Consider the following 16,501-nt stretch of genomic DNA (forward strand, 5'->3'; position numbering starts at 1 on the left):
GTGACGGACTCAGCTGACTCCCTGCTCTTCCCGCCCAGTCCTGCGCCCCCTGTGCCGCCCCATCTCAGCTGCCGGTGACGCCCTGCTCCCTGCTGCTCAGGGCAGACATGTCTTCCCGGGCTCCCTCCCAGCCGCACACCCCGCCGGTCGGGAAACGAGGTGGGAGACGCACCGGGGTCCGGCCGCCGGCTCCCTGCCCACCTCGCCCTGAGCCACCCGCGCCTCTCGCCAGGCTCGATGCCGGGGCCCCCTCACCGCCTCCCCCTTCCGCGAGCCCCGCGGCCCCCGGCTCCACCCACGGCTTCTTGTCTGTTCCCGGCATCCCCAGCAGGCTTTTCGAAGAGCCCTGCAGACCCCGGCAGCCTCTGCCTAGCACTTGCAGGGCTCCATCGCCCGTGGAGTGGAAGCCGAGGTCCCACGCACCCCGCCTCCCCGAGGCCTGTGAGCTTCCTGTGGCTGCCGTGACAGGTCTACGGACGTGGTGGCTAAAGCAACACACGTTTGTCCTCGTACGGTTCTGGAGGTCAGAAGCTGGAACTGGGTACTGGGGGCTCGTGGGGAGGGGCCACCCCTTTCCCTTTCCAGTCTAGAGGCCCCCCCCCCCACCCCGGTCCTTGGCTGTGGCCCTTTCCTCCATTTTAGAGGCCAGCAATGTCAGGCCGAACTGTCCTCAGATTGCGTCTCTCTGACAGGACCCTCTGCCTCCGTAGTTACCGTTACGGGCTCCTGCGACTTCCTCGGGCCCCTGGATACGCTGGGATCACCCTGTCTCAGGTCAGCTGACTGGCAACTTGAATTCCATTTGCAACCTCGACTCCTCCTTGCCACGTAAGGTGACATGTTACAGTCCCGGGGGTTGGGAGGTGGACATCTCGGGGTGCTCCTGACCCACCCCCCTTCCCTTTCCCTACTCACCACCCTTAACTTGCCAAATACGGGACTACGTTTCCTGTTTCCCGCCCATCGTCCCCCACGAGGCAGGGCCCTCTGTCCACACTCAGCTCTGGAGAGGGCCCGGCGCGCTGTGGGTGTGCGGCGGGGACGTGTCGACCACAGGAACGGGTGCCACCTGCTGTCTCAGAGCGCTTGCCACGCGGGAAGCAGGCGTGTGCGTGGTCAGGAGCCTCCCGGCAGCCCACCCAGACATGCCGGCCTCGGAGAGGAGGCGAGAGCCCCGCGAGGCGGCCCTGCCCCCGAGGCCAGGCCGGCGGCTCAGCCCTGTGCCAGGGTAGGCCTGGGTTCGAAATTGGGTCTCTCAGTGTCTGACTGAGGGGACCTGATCCCCCCACCCCGACCAGGGGGCTCCTCGCCTGGGACCCCTGCCCCAGGCTCACACGGTGCCACCTTCTCAGTCACCCACTGCCCGTGGGAACGCGAGGGCTCCACGCCCAGGGGCACTTGTGGGCCCGGTCCAGGGCGACAGGCGGCACCGAGGGGCGGAGGACTCACACAGGGGTGGCTCCGCTGCCTCGTCCCTGCCCTCGGGTCTCGAGTGGGCGATGAGCCTGCAGATCTGTTTCCGTCCGAGACTTCGGGGACGCTGCTCCCTCTGTGGGCCTTGGCCGAGTCGCCAGTGGCGGGTGGGGTGGCCGCTTTCTCCGAACCGAACCTGCTCAGGAAGTCCGGGTACCGCAGCCTCCCCTTGGCGTTGATGGGCATCTCGCTCCAGAGCCTGTCGAACTGGCGAGGAAGCAGAAGGCATTTCCCCGGGGTTAGAGCAAGGCGCAGGGGGACGCCCCGCGGCCCTGGCGGGAAGTGGGGCGGATGCTGGGGACCGCGGCGTGCGTTCCCGTGGGCGGGGGTCCGAGGCCCACGACGATAAAAAAAAAATTAGAAAAGGAAAAACCCATTCGGCCTCAGCTCGGTGGAAGCCTCTGGAAGCCTGAAAAAGCGAAGACAAGAGGATTATTCATGGCTTCCGCAGGACATTTTTTAATTGAATTGGGCCCTTAGTGAGCAGTTTAAGGCCATTAAATCTTGTGATTAGTCACGCTGACTGAGCGGCAGTATACGGGAACATTTTAGGAGAAAATGCAAATCAAACCCCAGGTCCACCTGGTCCCAGGGCAGCCCGGCCAGACGCATTTCTCATCTTCCAGGCACACCTGAGTTCTGCAAACAGCTCACCAGGTGATACCGCCCTCGGCCACCCAACGTGTTTGCATCCAGGATTTATCTCACCCTCAGGGCAAACAATGCCTTCTCGCAAGACGGAAAGGGAGGCGTTTGGAAAACCTGAGAGAAGTTTATGGCTTTGTATCGGTGCGGTCTGATGCCACGGCTGTGTCCGAGCCATACGCGGCAGGACACGGCAGAATGACCCGGTGCATCCGAAATGAACCACTTTTGATGACTTCGGGGCTTTTAGGGAGCCGAGAAGAATGGTAACTTATTTCCAATTTAGTTTTTTATGGCCCCGAAGGCCCAGCGGAGCCCCGGCCGCCAGCACATGCCGGGGGGGGGGGGCAGCCGCCTCCAACCAGCGATGGGGTGGGGGGCGGGGGGCGCCTGTCCTTCCCCACGCGCTCGGCCTCCGCCAGAAACTGAAGTCACTTCTGGGCTCCACTGGGGATTTCCAGAGGCAAATTGAAAGGGACCATGTCTGGCTCTATTTGAAATTCTGGAAAAGAAATAGTAAGAGGTGAGGAAGGGAGGGAGGATGTTCCAGGCTCTGAGAAGGGAAAAGGCTTAGTTTGGAACAATAGTCTTGATTTTGTTTTTTTTTGTTTTTTTTACTTTTTATTTCAGAACAATTATAGATTTGCAACCACACTATATTTTAAGAATGAGGGTAAAATAGAGAAGCTGTCAGGTTTATTACTTCCTGAAAGAGTGGTAAACATGGACTTCAGCAAAAAGGGAAGCGAGCCCCGAGGAGGACTGGGACAGGGGCTGTGACTACGGGCAGAGCCCTCGGTGGAACCCCAACGGCTGCCTCCCCCCACGCACTGCACCCCGGCCCCCCGGTTAGCACATGGTTAGCACACTCTGTTGGCTCCAACCTGAAACCCACCCACGGTCCAGGCTCCTCCGCTCCCAGCGCCCACCCCCCAGGTGTTTACTCAGGGGTCACCTTCTGAGGGGGCCTCCCTCACTGCCACGCTCACGGTGAGGCCTCCCTGGCTCCCTATCGGGCCCCTTTCCTGCTGTTTTTTGCCCCTGGAGCGCTGACCGCCATCCTACAGGTGCACTGGATCCTTATTTGGCTACTGCCCCTGAAGCTGCCAGACCCCCGGGGCAGGGTGTGTCTGCTCTGGCCGCCACATTCCCCCTGTTGCCCTGATTGAAACAGTACAACTCACACCTAGTCTATAAACAGAAGGCTCCTGTGAGTCACTAGTAAGTTTTAAAACAAAACAAAACAACAACAAAATCCACTCCCCGCCCCACCCCGCACTCCACAAACCTGCAAGTATTTTTACAATAAAGAGCAGTCTTAGACTCCGCGTTGTGGGAGGGGCCGGCCTGACGCCCGCATGCCGCCGGGGCTTCGGGCGCTCAGCCAAATGCATCCTTACTTGCTCGTCCGTCAGGATTTGCACGTGGCGAGTGCAGATGGCTCTGAACTCGTCCCTGGAGGCGGTGTTCGTTTTCATGGTGTCGAAGTTCTCAAACTCCTGGGCGATGGCATGGTAACGGGACGTCACCGCCTTATGGAGCAGGGCCAGGATCTCTAGGTTTGCCGCGTCCTTGGGACACTCAGGAGGTGGGCCTTTGGGCATTTTCTCAACCCACTCCACAGCAGTCTGGGAAAAACAGAATGGAAAATGGGTCCATTTAATAAATAACGCCTCGGCTCTTGGCTCTGGGCCCAGGGCGGGTCCCGAGAGGCCCAGCTTAGCAAAGAATCCGAGATGGAGACAGACGTGGCCCAGATGCAGGTCTAAACAGGATCTAAGCACAGGTTTGGATTTATTTGCTGTAAGGGGGAGAGAGTGGGTTAGTCCCGCCGTCCTGCAGGGCAAGGAGCGGAGCCAGGCCCCTCCCAGGAGGGCACACCTTCCCTCATCTCTGCTCCCTCCTTCAGCCGACTTCCCTTCATCTAACAAACGCAGAGCGAGAGCCAGCCCTGCGTGGCTTGGGACCGGCGGGGATACAGATGCAAAGGATACAGACATGAGCTGCGGTCATTCCTGGACGTCGCTGACCCGCGGCACTCAGGCCCCGGAAGGCAGCTGTGAGGACGGTTCTGTTATGACGCTGCAGGCCACTCCTGGCTAAGTGTTCCCTTCAGGCTGGGAGTTTTCGGACCTACAGGGATTTGATCCCGGGGCGTGAGCAGGGCCTCGAGACGCTGTCCGTGGTGCTGGGGAGCCGGAGAAGGGACGGCTGGGCTCGGGGAGGAGGAAGGGGGCAAGGAAGGACAGCACGAGAGGACCTTCTCAGTGTGCATTTAGGCGTGCGTGTGGGCCTGACGGCTCGTGGCAAGGTGAGCGAGGGGGGGCCTGAGGAGGCCTGCGGCTGCACTCAGCATCACTCAGCATCCTCCGATGATCACAAGGGTGGACAGACGGGACAAAAGGAATGGCCGGCAAGGGGAAGGTACTTAGCGATCATCGGTGGATGCCGATGATGACAAGGATCTCTGTGTCTATCCTGGGGGCGCCTGGACTCCACGAGAACCCACGGGTGACCATGCGTGAAAGCTGACCCTGTTCCTGGGCGTGTTCTGAGAAACACTGGGTTTCTCAGCGTCGAAGCCCTCGGCGAGGGTGAGCTATGGTAACGGCTCTTGTAGTGTGCCGGCTCTGTGCTAAGACCTTACCTGTCACCACATCTAACCCCTGACTAGTATTAAAACGCGGTCGTGATTCATTTTCAGCAAATGCACAGCAGCATATGTGTGACCTGTTACTATTCTTCAGGGCAGAGCATAGTGTTGCTCATGAAAGTGTATCAGGCGGGACGGGAATTTTCTCAGAAATGTGAACACACGCACACATCACGTCCTCCGCCACCCAACGGTTAACAGCAGCTTTTAACAATGGCTACTTGGGGCCTTTTGCAAAGTCAGTGAATGCCTTGCTCTCCTCATTCTACGAAAGAAGAGCGGTATCACTGATGCATCCGCACGTTGCAGACCGTTGAAAATGCAGTTCCCACAGCTATGTACACGGCTGCTCCCGGAACCACTCTAAGGGATGTCAGACGCTGGCCACGCCCTTGGGACCTGAAGAGGACAGGGCCCCCGGCGGACACCGCTGGAGGGAACGCAGGTGGACGAGTCCACCGGGGGGGGGGCCGGAGCCCTGGGTCTGAGGTTGGACTCGGCCTCTCGCTGGCCGTGCTGCCCCGCGCAGGCCGCGTGAGCCCTTTGCCCTCAGCGTCCTCATCCGTCCTGGGTAAACACGAGCTGATGCGCGCGCGCGCTCTCTGAAAGTCTTAAAACACAAAGCAAATGGGAAACGATATTATTCTAACGACAGATATGGGGAAAGTCTCAGTGGTACGTATGCAAGATTAGGTTAGTATGCTATAAACTCCAGAGGAAACTGAATAGTTTTCTAGTAAAATATAGATTACTAAATTTAACTTAGGTACTAGACAAGGGCTAAATAGGCAGGTAACATAAAAGAAACTGAAAAAGCTGTCAAGAGATTGACCACCTACCATTTACAAGGGTGTCAAGCCTAGAGGATCGTAAAGACCAGCCATAGCTAACCTTTATATAATATATAACTTCTTACATTAGTCAAATTATTCCAGAATGCAGAAAGAATATATAGTATTCCAATTCATTATAAATCACCCTAATACTGAACATAAAAATATGATAAATAACACTCCTGAAAGGAAAAAGAAACCAATCAAATTTAGAGACATTAACACAAAGACATTAAAATAAAATTTAAAAAAAGCCATTAGGAATATCTAGCACCGTATTTAAAAATGACATACCAAGATCACCTAAGGTTAATTCCAAGTACCATCGGTCCCTGATGGTAGCAAAGGTCACACGTCAACAGACGACGAAAAGGCTCCTACTGAAATTCAGCAACCATCCCGACAAAAACAGTTCAGGATAGACTGAAACCGATAGACTATAGAAATAAAATGAACTCCCTAGGGGTGATGCGCGCATCCTGGATGAGTGTGTCGGGCGCTCTCTGCGAACACAGTAAGGGGGTGAAACAGCGAAGCATTCCCATGAAGTCGGAAGCAAGCGAGGCACCTGTCGGACCCGCGGTTCGCATTTTTAGAGGCTCCGGCTTTTGAAACAAGACAAGATGAAAGAAACGGCATAAATGGTGAAAAACAAGATCTATCATTACTTGTGGGTATGAGTCTACAATTAGAAAATCTCAGTACAATTACAAAAGTGGCTGGATTCAAGCTAAAAATACAAAAAAAAAAAAAGCAATTCTTTTTTTTTTTTTAATAGTCATTGTAACTAATTAGATATTGTAAGGTGAAAAAAAAATCCAAATTCACATTAATGACAAAGCCATTGAGGAGTCCCTTGGGATAGATTTCATATGAAAGGTACGAGACCTAGATAAAGAAATCTATATATTCTACCAAAATCTATATATTCTATTAAAGCAAAATTGGGATAAATGGAGAGACGCACTACACTTGCAGATGTGACGACTCAATTTCAAAAGATAAAACCTTTCTCGAATTCATAATAAATTTAATAAAATTCAGATTAAAATCTCAATGCATATTTGGAGGAATTATTAGACATATTGATATTAAAGTTGATACGGAAAACTACGTATGTGAGAATTGCCATGAGGTTTTTGGAAAAGGCTAGTGATGAAGTCTTTAATCTACCAGATATTCAAATGCCACAGACCTGATATATAATCAGAATGGTATAGCTAGGTCCGGAAATACACAGATGAATCAATGGACACCCACCGACTCTGTTAGTCAGAGAAATAGGTCCCTACTGCGGCTCATCCACGACAGCGCAAGGCCTCTGTCATTCACGAGAGCGGCAGAGGCCCACGGGGCTGCCTCGGAGGTAACCGTGGGAGAGAGCGGCCTCCTGCACAAGACACAACGTGCCAGGTTCACGAAGGAAGTCCTCCTTGTCTCCTGAGCCCTCGACGTCCACACACGGACGGTCCTCCCAAGGTCTCCAGCTCAGCAAAGGACGCCGTCTGTGCAGCGGGGTGGGTCTGGGGTCATTGGTGCCGTGTCTTTCTATCGCCCACGCCCAAACCATCTGCGGATGCCAGGGGCTCTGCTTTCGGTCTGGACCAGGACGGCGGCCACGCCACCCTCGCCTCCGGTCCAGGCCGCGGTCGCGTCCGGCACGGGTTGCTGCGGTGGCCTCTCTGCTCCTCCCTCGATCATTGTCCTCTGAGGATGATCTTCTTAAAGTCTACGCACACGTGCAGACCCGCACACAGGTGCGAACGCCTGTTCCCCGGATGGAGGGGCAGGCGGGGGACGAGGCAGGCGGAGGGCTGGGGCAAGCGCCTGGGCCACTCTGAACCCCAGAGCCCCGAGGGGGCGGGAGAGCGCTGCGGTGGGCGTGGGACGCAGGGCGCTCACAGGGAGTGAACGGCCAGCACGCGTCGTTCACAAACGGCCTGGAACCCCTGCTCCGCGCCGGGCACCTTCCTCGGCACTGGGGAGGCAGAGGGGGCACGGGACCCTTAAAGTCTCTGCCCAGGTGGACAGGGCCGGTCTCCCGGGTGAGCAGATCGTCACCAGGGCGTGCATGAGGGTCGGGGCAGCGGGCGCACTGACCGAATCGGCCTCCCTGAGGGGGAACGGCTGACCCGGAGACAAAGAACGTGCAGACGCAAATCGACTCGACACCCAGGGCCAGAGGTGACAGCAGCCTGCAAACTCAGTGCTCCTCTCCACGTACCCAGGGGGCAGCCAGAGGCCGGCTGTGCGGCCTCCCACCCTCACCGGGGCTGGGGGGCGGGGGGCAAGGGGGCCGACGCAGGCCTCGTCCAAGGAGAAACGGGCAGCCCAGCTGTGCCGCTGGACGCACCTTCTCAGGAAGGAAAGACGAAAATCGCCAAGGGCCCCATCCGCCATCCGCTGCCATCGCCGGAGGTGCGCAGGGGCCACCTGCAGGTGCCCAGGCCGCGGAGGACGCGGCCCGCTGGCCTCGGGCGGGCAGGGCCTGCCGTCTCTCCCACGCGGGGCACAGTCTGCGAGGTGCCCGCATCCCGGTTCCCGTCCCGCTTTCCGGCAAAGCCGCTCGGCCGCCGCCAGCCTCCCTCCGAGCGACCGGAGCCGCCGCGGGAGAACAGATGGCTCCGGGTCTGGCGCGTGTGCGTCCCGGGCACTTCTCATGTGATCACTGCATCTGATGGGGGGAGCATGGCGCTCTTTCTATAACTAGGAGGAATGTTCCTCCTGATCAGAAGAGACACCACTGTCTCCAGATGCAAATCTCACTTTCCGACACTAGCTGCGCTTTTCACTGGAAGGTGCTCTCGGGAGAGGAGGTGGCGGGAAGGGGCGAGGCCTCGGGCGCCCGCTTTGCCCACACTGGCGCCGGGGCCTGCACCCTCAGGGCTCCCCCCGGCCCCCACCCCCCCATCTGCATGCACGGCTGTTCCGGTCACTTTAAAAAAAAAAAAAAGAAAAGAAATCTTATGCACTATGGGTCAGACCCAATTAGAGAATTATTTACAGATTTTGAAGGAGTCTTCTCACATTTATTCGAGGGTATTCACAGAACTTTGTTTAACCAAAAATTGTCCCTCTAGATGCCACAGAGAAATAACTATGCACCACCATTGCCAAAAAGAAAGTTCCTGGTCTCCTTTGTGGCTACACCATAATGTTGGGAAAACACATAAGAGGAACGACACCCCAATACATGAAGTATACGATCGTCAGAGAACCGACTGATCACTCGCTGCTTTTAGGAGAGCCTCTCGGTTTTAAGTGCATCCAGGTATCGCGTTTAGTAAAAAGCGAGTCACAGGTTTATAGCGGGGATCTGTTGTTCTAAATCCTGCCATGGCGTGAACCACCCAGTGGCTGCCCCAATGGGTGGTGGCCAGAGGGAGGTGGCCCGGGGAGGGGTCAGAGGGAGGCTGGCGGGAGGGGGGTCCAGGGCTCCCCTGCCTCCTGCAGCCGATGCCTCTGCCACTGTGACTCTGACTGGGGTTGACCCCAGCACATGCAGCTGCTGGCTGACAGCTGGGGAGCCCTGCAGGCACAGTGCGGGGTCCCCGGCCCGTGTCCCGTGCTCCGTCAGCTCAGGCCAGACGTGCCATCATTCGGTGCCTCGCGCCAGCCCGTGAAAAAGGGCCCGCCCGGCCGTGGGGGCGCAGACGGAGGGAGCAGCTCCGGTCACCTCGGCTCTGCCCGCCTCACACGGGGTGGAACTCGGCCGTGGCCGTGGCCGTGGGCCGGGCCGGCCGAGCGGAGGTCCATCACGTTCTTGTTCCGACAGCTGCACTAAGGGACTGAATGTAGACGAGAGCCGACTAGCATCCCAGCGCCGAGTCACGTCCTTCTCGGCTGACTCTCAAAATCGGCCTTCCACCCAGTCTCACCCTCGGCAGCTTCTCTAGGAGACGGGGGAGAGGCAGCGTAACGGGGGGTGTGGGTCGCACGGTCACACAGTCAGGCAGCTCGCGTATCCGCCTCCAGGTAGGGGATACTTCCTATCTCTCGGCTTTGGGTGCAGCCACTGGACTGGCTTTGGCCCGCGGAAGGTTAGCGAGCACCACGTGACCGAGGAAGCGCACAGCACTCGCGTGGCTGGGGGGCCCTCTTGCTCCCCCGGAAGCACACGCCCTGGCTGCGGCGCCGGGCCTGGGACGAGGGGAGACACCGTGAGTAGAGATGGTCCAGCCACGCCACCAGGGCCGAGCCAGCCTAGAGCTGCCACGGGCAGGCGCAAAGGCTTATCGTGGTGGCGCTTTCGTGGGTAGCTGTCACATGGCGGTGGCTGCGCGGTACGGTTCTGAATTTCTAGCTCGTGGGAGATGAGAGGATGAGCTCAGAGCACAGAGAGAAGCAGCAGGCTGGTCACCGTGGGTGGCTTTTCGGCCACCAGCGTTCCTGGATGATGAGTACACTGCAAAGGGACTTTGTGACATTCCTCCTGTGGGTGCCCAAGATGGCAGTCGCCGGTCTGGGGGAAACTGGTTGGACAACGAGGTTTAGCAAGGTCCACACTGGCTGTCAGATGAGCGACATATCAGAGTATTAATTTAACTCTCATGAAGGTTATAATTAGCTAATCAGGCTACATGATTCTTCCACTGAGTTTTGTTCTGAATATTTTGGGAGATGGTTATGTCGTTTTTCCTATGACTCCTTTACCGGAGGGGAAAAAAGTCCCGAAACCTCTTACAGAATAAGAGCAACACAGCAGGTAGCAACGAGTCCTAATTAGAAACACTCGGTACAGAATTCCTGCATTTCCTCTTAAAGAATAGCGTAATTACTTCTAAGAATTGAAAAATTGCTTCGTTTGATCAAATATTTTGATTAGCAAAGAAATTAATTGTACTGTATCTTCATTTGTATTTACAGTGAATAAATGAATGCTAAAAATAACAACAGAAGCAAAACTGCCTGTCAAAAAAAAAAAAAAAGATAAAACAGTAAAAAAATCCAGGTGAAAATGAAACGGCAGCTCCAGGTGCTGTGGCAGACCCCGACCGCCGGCTTAGGACCCCGACTTCCGCAGCTCCGAGAGCCCCGCGCACATGACCAAGGGCAGACGCTTGTCATTAGGGGTCCCCAGGGAGTGACAGCAGAGTGCCAGGCACGGTTCAGGTTTCCTGGTGGCGCGTCCACCGCCTCGACCCGGGGTCTCCTGCTGTGCGAGGACTTGTTCCGGGCAACAGATGATGATGAGTCTGCAGATCCCAGAACTTCCTGCGGGATGGCTACGGTCAAGTCGAGCGTCAAGTCAGCTGAACCAGGGCTTGCTGAAGCCCGGTGCCAGTGATGCTGAGGCCCGGTGGCCTGACGCTGAGGCCCAGCGCCGGAGACGCTGAGGCCTGGAGACGCTGAGGCCCGGGGGCGCTGAAGCCCGGAGACACTGAGGCCCGGTGACGCTGAGGCCCGGTGATACTGAAGCCCGGGGGCGCTGAGGCCCAGTGCCGGAGACGCTGAGGCCCGGAGACGCTGAGGCCCGGGGGCGCTGAGGCCCGGTGCGGTGGTGCTGAGGCCCGGTGGCCTGATGCTGAGGCCCAGTGCCGGAGACGCTGAGGCCCGGAGGCGCTGAGGCCCGGGGGCGCTGAGGCCCAGTGCGGTGGTGCTGAGGCCCGGTGCCGTGGCGCTGGGGCCCGGAGGCCCAGAACTGGTGGCCATCCCTTGCTGTGCGTCCTTCACCCAGATCACTGGGCTGGGGCATTACAGAATTTCTCTAAGTCTCCCATCGCCCTTCAAGGTAGCCGTGGTTCTCCCTGTTTTTTCGACAGAGTAGGGGGACCCGCTCCTGGGAGCTGGGACTTATCCGCGGCCCCCAGGCTCCCCCCCCCCGCCCCCGTAAGCTGAGACCAGCTCAGGGTGGTCTGACCTCTAAGCTGCGCTCTTCCCAGTCGGTCTCCAGTCCAGCCACCTACCGCGCACACGAGAACGCAAGAGCCAGGGGAAAGCAGGGCTGCGGTAACTCGTAAGTGTTGACTGCGGGCCTACTGCGTGCTGGGCTCTGCCCCAGCCACTGGGGACAGAGCAGCGAACGGCAGAGACTGGCCCTTGCCCTGGAGGAGCTGACACTCTGAGATGCCCACCAGGCAAGCGAGGCAGAGACCCACCCTAGCAACTCGTGCCCTCGCCCTGCCCACAGCGGGTGGCTTTCCCCAGCCTGGCTCTCAGCACCTGCTGACCCTGGTGCCCAGGAAGGCCCATGTCCCCAAATCCAGACTTGGGGCAAGGTCGACACAGAGCCATGTGTGGCCCCGTGCCCTGAGCTGCACTGCAGAGTTGGGTCCTCCCCGCCTCTGGCTCTCAAGCTCACACACGTCCACTGACAGCTCGGCAATCACAAGGGCTCTAGCCGACTCCTCTGCAAACACCGACTCGCGAATCCCTCTGCAGGCAGCGCACGCCTGCCACAAAACGCAAGAAAAAAAAGGGGAAGCATTTACGCCACCTCCTCGACCCTTTAATGACGTACAATAAGCTCATGGCCGGAGTCATTTATGAAACCATTAAAATAAATTCTTCCACCCAAATAAGTTCCACACCGTATAACCACGTCGGCGCTAGGCATCAAGCGTTGGACGCGCGCTCACTGAAGGAGGACGGCACAAAGCAGGAAGGGACGCCGGCCTCCGGCCGCGTGTGGCGCCGGGCAGAGCGCCTCCCACGCTAACTCCGCCCGAACGACGGTCACGCGGGGCGGGCGCGGGGCCGCCTCCCGTCTGACGGGAAGGCCAGTGCCGGCCCTCGCTCTTCCTGTGTGGCTGGGGGCGGGTGTCCTGCCCGCTCTGTGCCTCAGTTTCCTCATCCAAAGCCTATGGATAAGGAGAGTGCCCACAGCTCACACCCCCTGCTGCGGAGATCAGCCGAGTTAATTTATGCAAAGCGCTTAGGCGTGCCCGGCTCACAGTACGGGCCCATCGTGTGAATGCTGGGGTCTGACTGTGGCTGACAAGAAGGTGGCAGTCACTGGCCAGGCACGATCGCCAGGGAGGCGACTTGCCCCTTCCTCTTAATCTCTCGGCGTGGACCATTCAAGCTCAGGTCTTGGTGAGAGCCACGAGGTGGACCTTTGCTGTCCGTTCGTGAATGGTCACGGCCACCCCGCGGGGGCAGTCACAGGCGTGCTCGCCTGCCCCCTGCCGCCCGGACACCTGGCTGTCCAGCGCCCGGCGCACGTGCTCATCCGCATCGGCTGCATGTGGAAAGTTAAGAGCCTTCCAGTCGGATGCGGCATCTACGGCCAGAAAGCGAAGCGCTCACCCACGTGCCGGACGCACGGGCGGACGGCGAGAATCAAGACGCTACTGCCAGCCGTATTCGGGATTTTCTCTGCGAGAATTATTTGGGACAGTGACTTCTCGGGTTGACGCCTAGCTTCCTAATACGGCCATGGCCTTGTAGAATCAGGGGAACAGCTCGCCTCTGGTGCTTAATTGATCCAAAAATCAAATGGGATTATAAGTCAGACTGCCACGGCTCTGGACGGACCCGCCGCCTGGGGCCTGCCCGGACGGGGCGTGCTGCAGTCCCCGGCCTGTGAACAGTGTCCCACTGAGGGCAGGGGTCAGGAGACAGTGCCAGCCCAGAGGGACACTGCCGAAAGTGTTCTGGGGGTGCCGGGCGGAGTGACGGACATGAGGCGGCCAGGACCCGGCCCTGCCCCGTGGGAGCACGGGACTTCCGGGGGGAGCCGCCTGCTCGGGTTTCACTCTACTCTTTTCTCCTCTACTAGAAACCCCGCTTGGAGACGTTTCTCCCGAGCCTCACTGCGTTTGGTGCCCTCGCCCTCCGCCTGCGGCAGCTCTGTGTGCGAGGACGCCTCTCGGGTGGCGCCCGCCGCGTTTCTGGGAGCAGCGTCCGAGGGCGGGCCGCGCTCGCCTTGGAGGCCGAGCCCTGTCCTGCGTCTGGCGGTCCCAGCGGGCGGCTCTGCTGCTGGGGCAGCCGGCGCCAGCCCCGCCTGTCCACCCCGCCAGGACTGGGGCTGGCGGGGGGCTCGGACTCGGGCGGGGCCCGGGACGCGCGCGGGGCTCCTGCCACGGACTCGGATCTGCGAGGTTTCTGACAGCGGGCGACGCGGCGAGCTCGGCCCTGACCGCCCGCCGGCTGTGACGACGTCACTTCCGTTCCACTGCTGTCCATCACCACGGGCGGCTCTGAGCTGACTGACTGAGCGAGCACTCGCTCCGGGCTGGCGCCAGGACCAGGGCGGCCGGCGCGCCCGACGCACAGCGGGGCCTGAGGGGCTGGCCGGCTCCCTTGGGGCGGCCACGTGGCGCCTGTGGGCCTGCCGGGCGGGCTGCCGCTGGCGCGAAGGCTGCGGCTCACGAAAGCCTTGGCCTCGGCTTAGGCGCGGAGGGCTCAGCAGCCCCCGAGCCCTGGCCCGTCACCGAGGCCACCCCAGTGCCCACCCAGCCCGAGCGGTCCTTCACGACCTGCCCGCTCCTCAGCGGTCTCCAAGGCAACAGGTGGCAAAGCTTTCGTTGGCAAGTGGAGAATGAGAGAAATTTAGGGGACACATTTAAAAATCACCGAAATGATATCACGGGGACTTCGCCTTTCCTAACATGTCTTCATAGTTTACCTAATTTATTCCCATTAATCACAGGGCCCTTTCCTGAAAAGCAAACTTTGTAATTCTTTAACACATTCATTAAAAACACATAGACACCATCATATCTACGGGGAAGAGAAAACTAAGTTACACTGGCTACTGAGAGAAACGCGACGCTCGTAAAAGGTTACGAACGTTTCGATGCGCTCGCCCGGCTCCTCTTCGGTCGAAAACCACAATCTTACATTCTGTCTTGGAAAAAACCCGTATTCGAGGTATTTAACATCTCCCAAATGACTTTAAAGACCATATGTCATAAGCACAAAGCACGGGACGATCTCATTGGCTCTCTGCTGGCCGGAATGTGACAGAACAATTGTTCTGCATTGAATGAGAATGTTTTGCTAAAAGAAAAAAAAAAAATTCCATTATTTCCATGGTAATAAAGTAGAGAGATTTTATGTGGGTTTCTACTATGTCTTTTAAAAACTCTATTTCTGCTCGGAGCACTATTTTTATATTCACAGAAGATAGTGAAATTGTGCTTTAAGACTTAGAAGAAATGTTAAACAGGGATGATTTCCTAAAAACAAGGTGACACTCTACATTCTGCACACAGCATTCGAATGTGAAACGCTTTTCTCAGAAGCGAACGAGACGCACGTGCTGAGGGCAGGAATTCAGATACTGTTTTCACCCGCCCAGGTGGGCTCACGGGAAAGGTGCGGGTGCTGTCGGCCGGTACCGCCCCCCCCCCCCCCATCGTTTTTACTTTTAACCGAGCCACAGGCAGCATCTGGGCGTCAGCGCTGTGGGCCCTGCCCGTGTGCCGCTCCGGTTAGTGGTTCTCGTCCTGAATCAGGGTGGCCCGGGGGGCGCGACGCGAATTCCTTGCTCCCGTCTGCAAAGACTGAAGTCGCCTTCGTTCTCCGCCGGCTCACGGGCCTCTGGGGGCCTGGCCTGGCCCTCAGCCCGAGAGTGACGTCCAGAGCAGGACGTGGTGCCCGGGGGCCCCCGACCTGCACTTCGAGAGACGCTGCTGCTGTCGGCGGTGCTCACAGGGGCAGAGGAGCGCGGAGGGGCCGCGACGGCATGGAGAGCCGCGCGGCGACTGCCGGGCGACAGGGAAACGAGGCACGAGCCCGGCTGACGCTGCCGAAGGCAGGTTTAGCGGCCGTGGGAGGCGGACCGTGAGCGGGAGCGAGGTCGTCGGCGTTCCTCCCGTGAGCTCCAGCCCGCCCGAGGCCTGACCAGGTGTGAGCTCGGCGCACGACCCCCGCTGCTGGGTGTCCCGTCGGCTCCGGGGACTGCGCCAGCAGGAGAGGTGCCGACCGACTCAATCACGTTGCGGTGATCTCCTCCTAATCACTTGCCGCCCGTGCGTTCCCAGGGGGGAGGTCGATGGCGGCGTTGGTAAGGAGCCCGAGGACGGCGCATTCACTCCGCCTGCTGTTTCTTACTTGTTCTCCCCCTGGGAAGGACACCAGCTGGGTCGGGAATGCGCATCCTCACCTCCCAGCCGCCCTGGAGGAGGGTGACTCGGTGATGATTCTCCTTCCGCTCAGAGAAAGGGACCTGAGCCCTGAAGCCAGGGATGCAGGGTGGGAGCGCTCCGCCCTCGTCGCAACTCCAGCCTCGTCGGCAAACAAACAGGACCACGGGCGCCCCGCATTCCCAAACTGCCTGCCGCGGGCGCCCCGCGCCAAGCCTCACACCGGGCACCTTCACGCCCTCCCTCTGGCCCAGCTCGTCCTCGGGTAAATGCGCCTTGGTTGGAGCAGCGGCTTCTGAGCAAGGTCTCCCCACGCCCCAGGCCGACCCTGGGGCTGATACCTCGCAATTCCAGCACCCACTGCACACGGGCCCAGACACGCAGGAGGTGGTGTGCGGCAGGCCGGGCGGTGGCACCTCCGCACCCCTGGTCCCCGGCCGCAGCCCCGGGGCCTAGGCCGGCGCTGGCTCCCGGCCCTGAGCACATTTCCACGTCGCTCACACCGCGGTCAGCCCTCGGAGCTCCTCGCAACAATGCGCGAAGCACTTCCAGAGGCAAAGGGGACCTTGCGAAGGACTTCGGGCAACGCCGACGCTGGGGACACCCGCCCCACGGTCGTGTGGCCTGTGAGTGAGGACACTGGCGGCCACGCGGGGGCTTGAGCCCTGCCCTGTGAGCTCTGGCACAGAGCTGCCGTGAGGGCCCACGGCGGTCAGACCCGTGAACGCCGTCGTTAGGGTCCGGGCACGTTCCCGCAGGTGCTCGGGGAGGCGCGCTGCGGCCAGGAGAACGCAGCAGACTGGAAGCCGCCTGCAGCGCGACGGGGGTCGGCCACAGTGCTGTAGCCACGGTCCCAGCGGGGCCTC

At 59.1% G+C, this 16,501-nt stretch overlaps 1 protein-coding gene across 8 annotated transcripts in view; it reads right to left on the bottom strand.

Annotated features, from left to right (window-relative positions):
• EFCAB6 (EF-hand calcium binding domain 6) overlaps window positions 1–16,501 on the bottom strand; it is a 173,582-nt gene that overhangs the window by 11,875 nt on the left and 145,206 nt on the right. For 7 of the 8 annotated variants that reach the window (XM_036237626.1, XM_036237627.1, XM_036237629.1 and 4 more), the window contains 2 exons: window positions 3,519–3,746; window positions 1,198–1,680 (listed from right to left, as the gene is read on the bottom strand). In XM_036237626.1, the coding sequence (XP_036093519.1) occupies window positions 1,213–1,680; window positions 3,519–3,746 (696 nt within the window). In that variant the 3' untranslated portion in view covers window positions 1,198–1,212. Of the gene's footprint in view, window positions 1–1,197; window positions 1,681–3,518; window positions 3,747–16,501 lie in introns of those variants that run through there. The other variant, XM_016135757.2, reaches the window with a different exon arrangement.

The sequence above is a fragment of the Rousettus aegyptiacus genome, unplaced genomic scaffold (genome assembly GCF_014176215.1).
Source record: "Rousettus aegyptiacus isolate mRouAeg1 unplaced genomic scaffold, mRouAeg1.p scaffold_m13_p_2, whole genome shotgun sequence".
Lineage (NCBI taxonomy): Eukaryota > Metazoa > Chordata > Mammalia > Chiroptera > Pteropodidae > Rousettus > Rousettus aegyptiacus.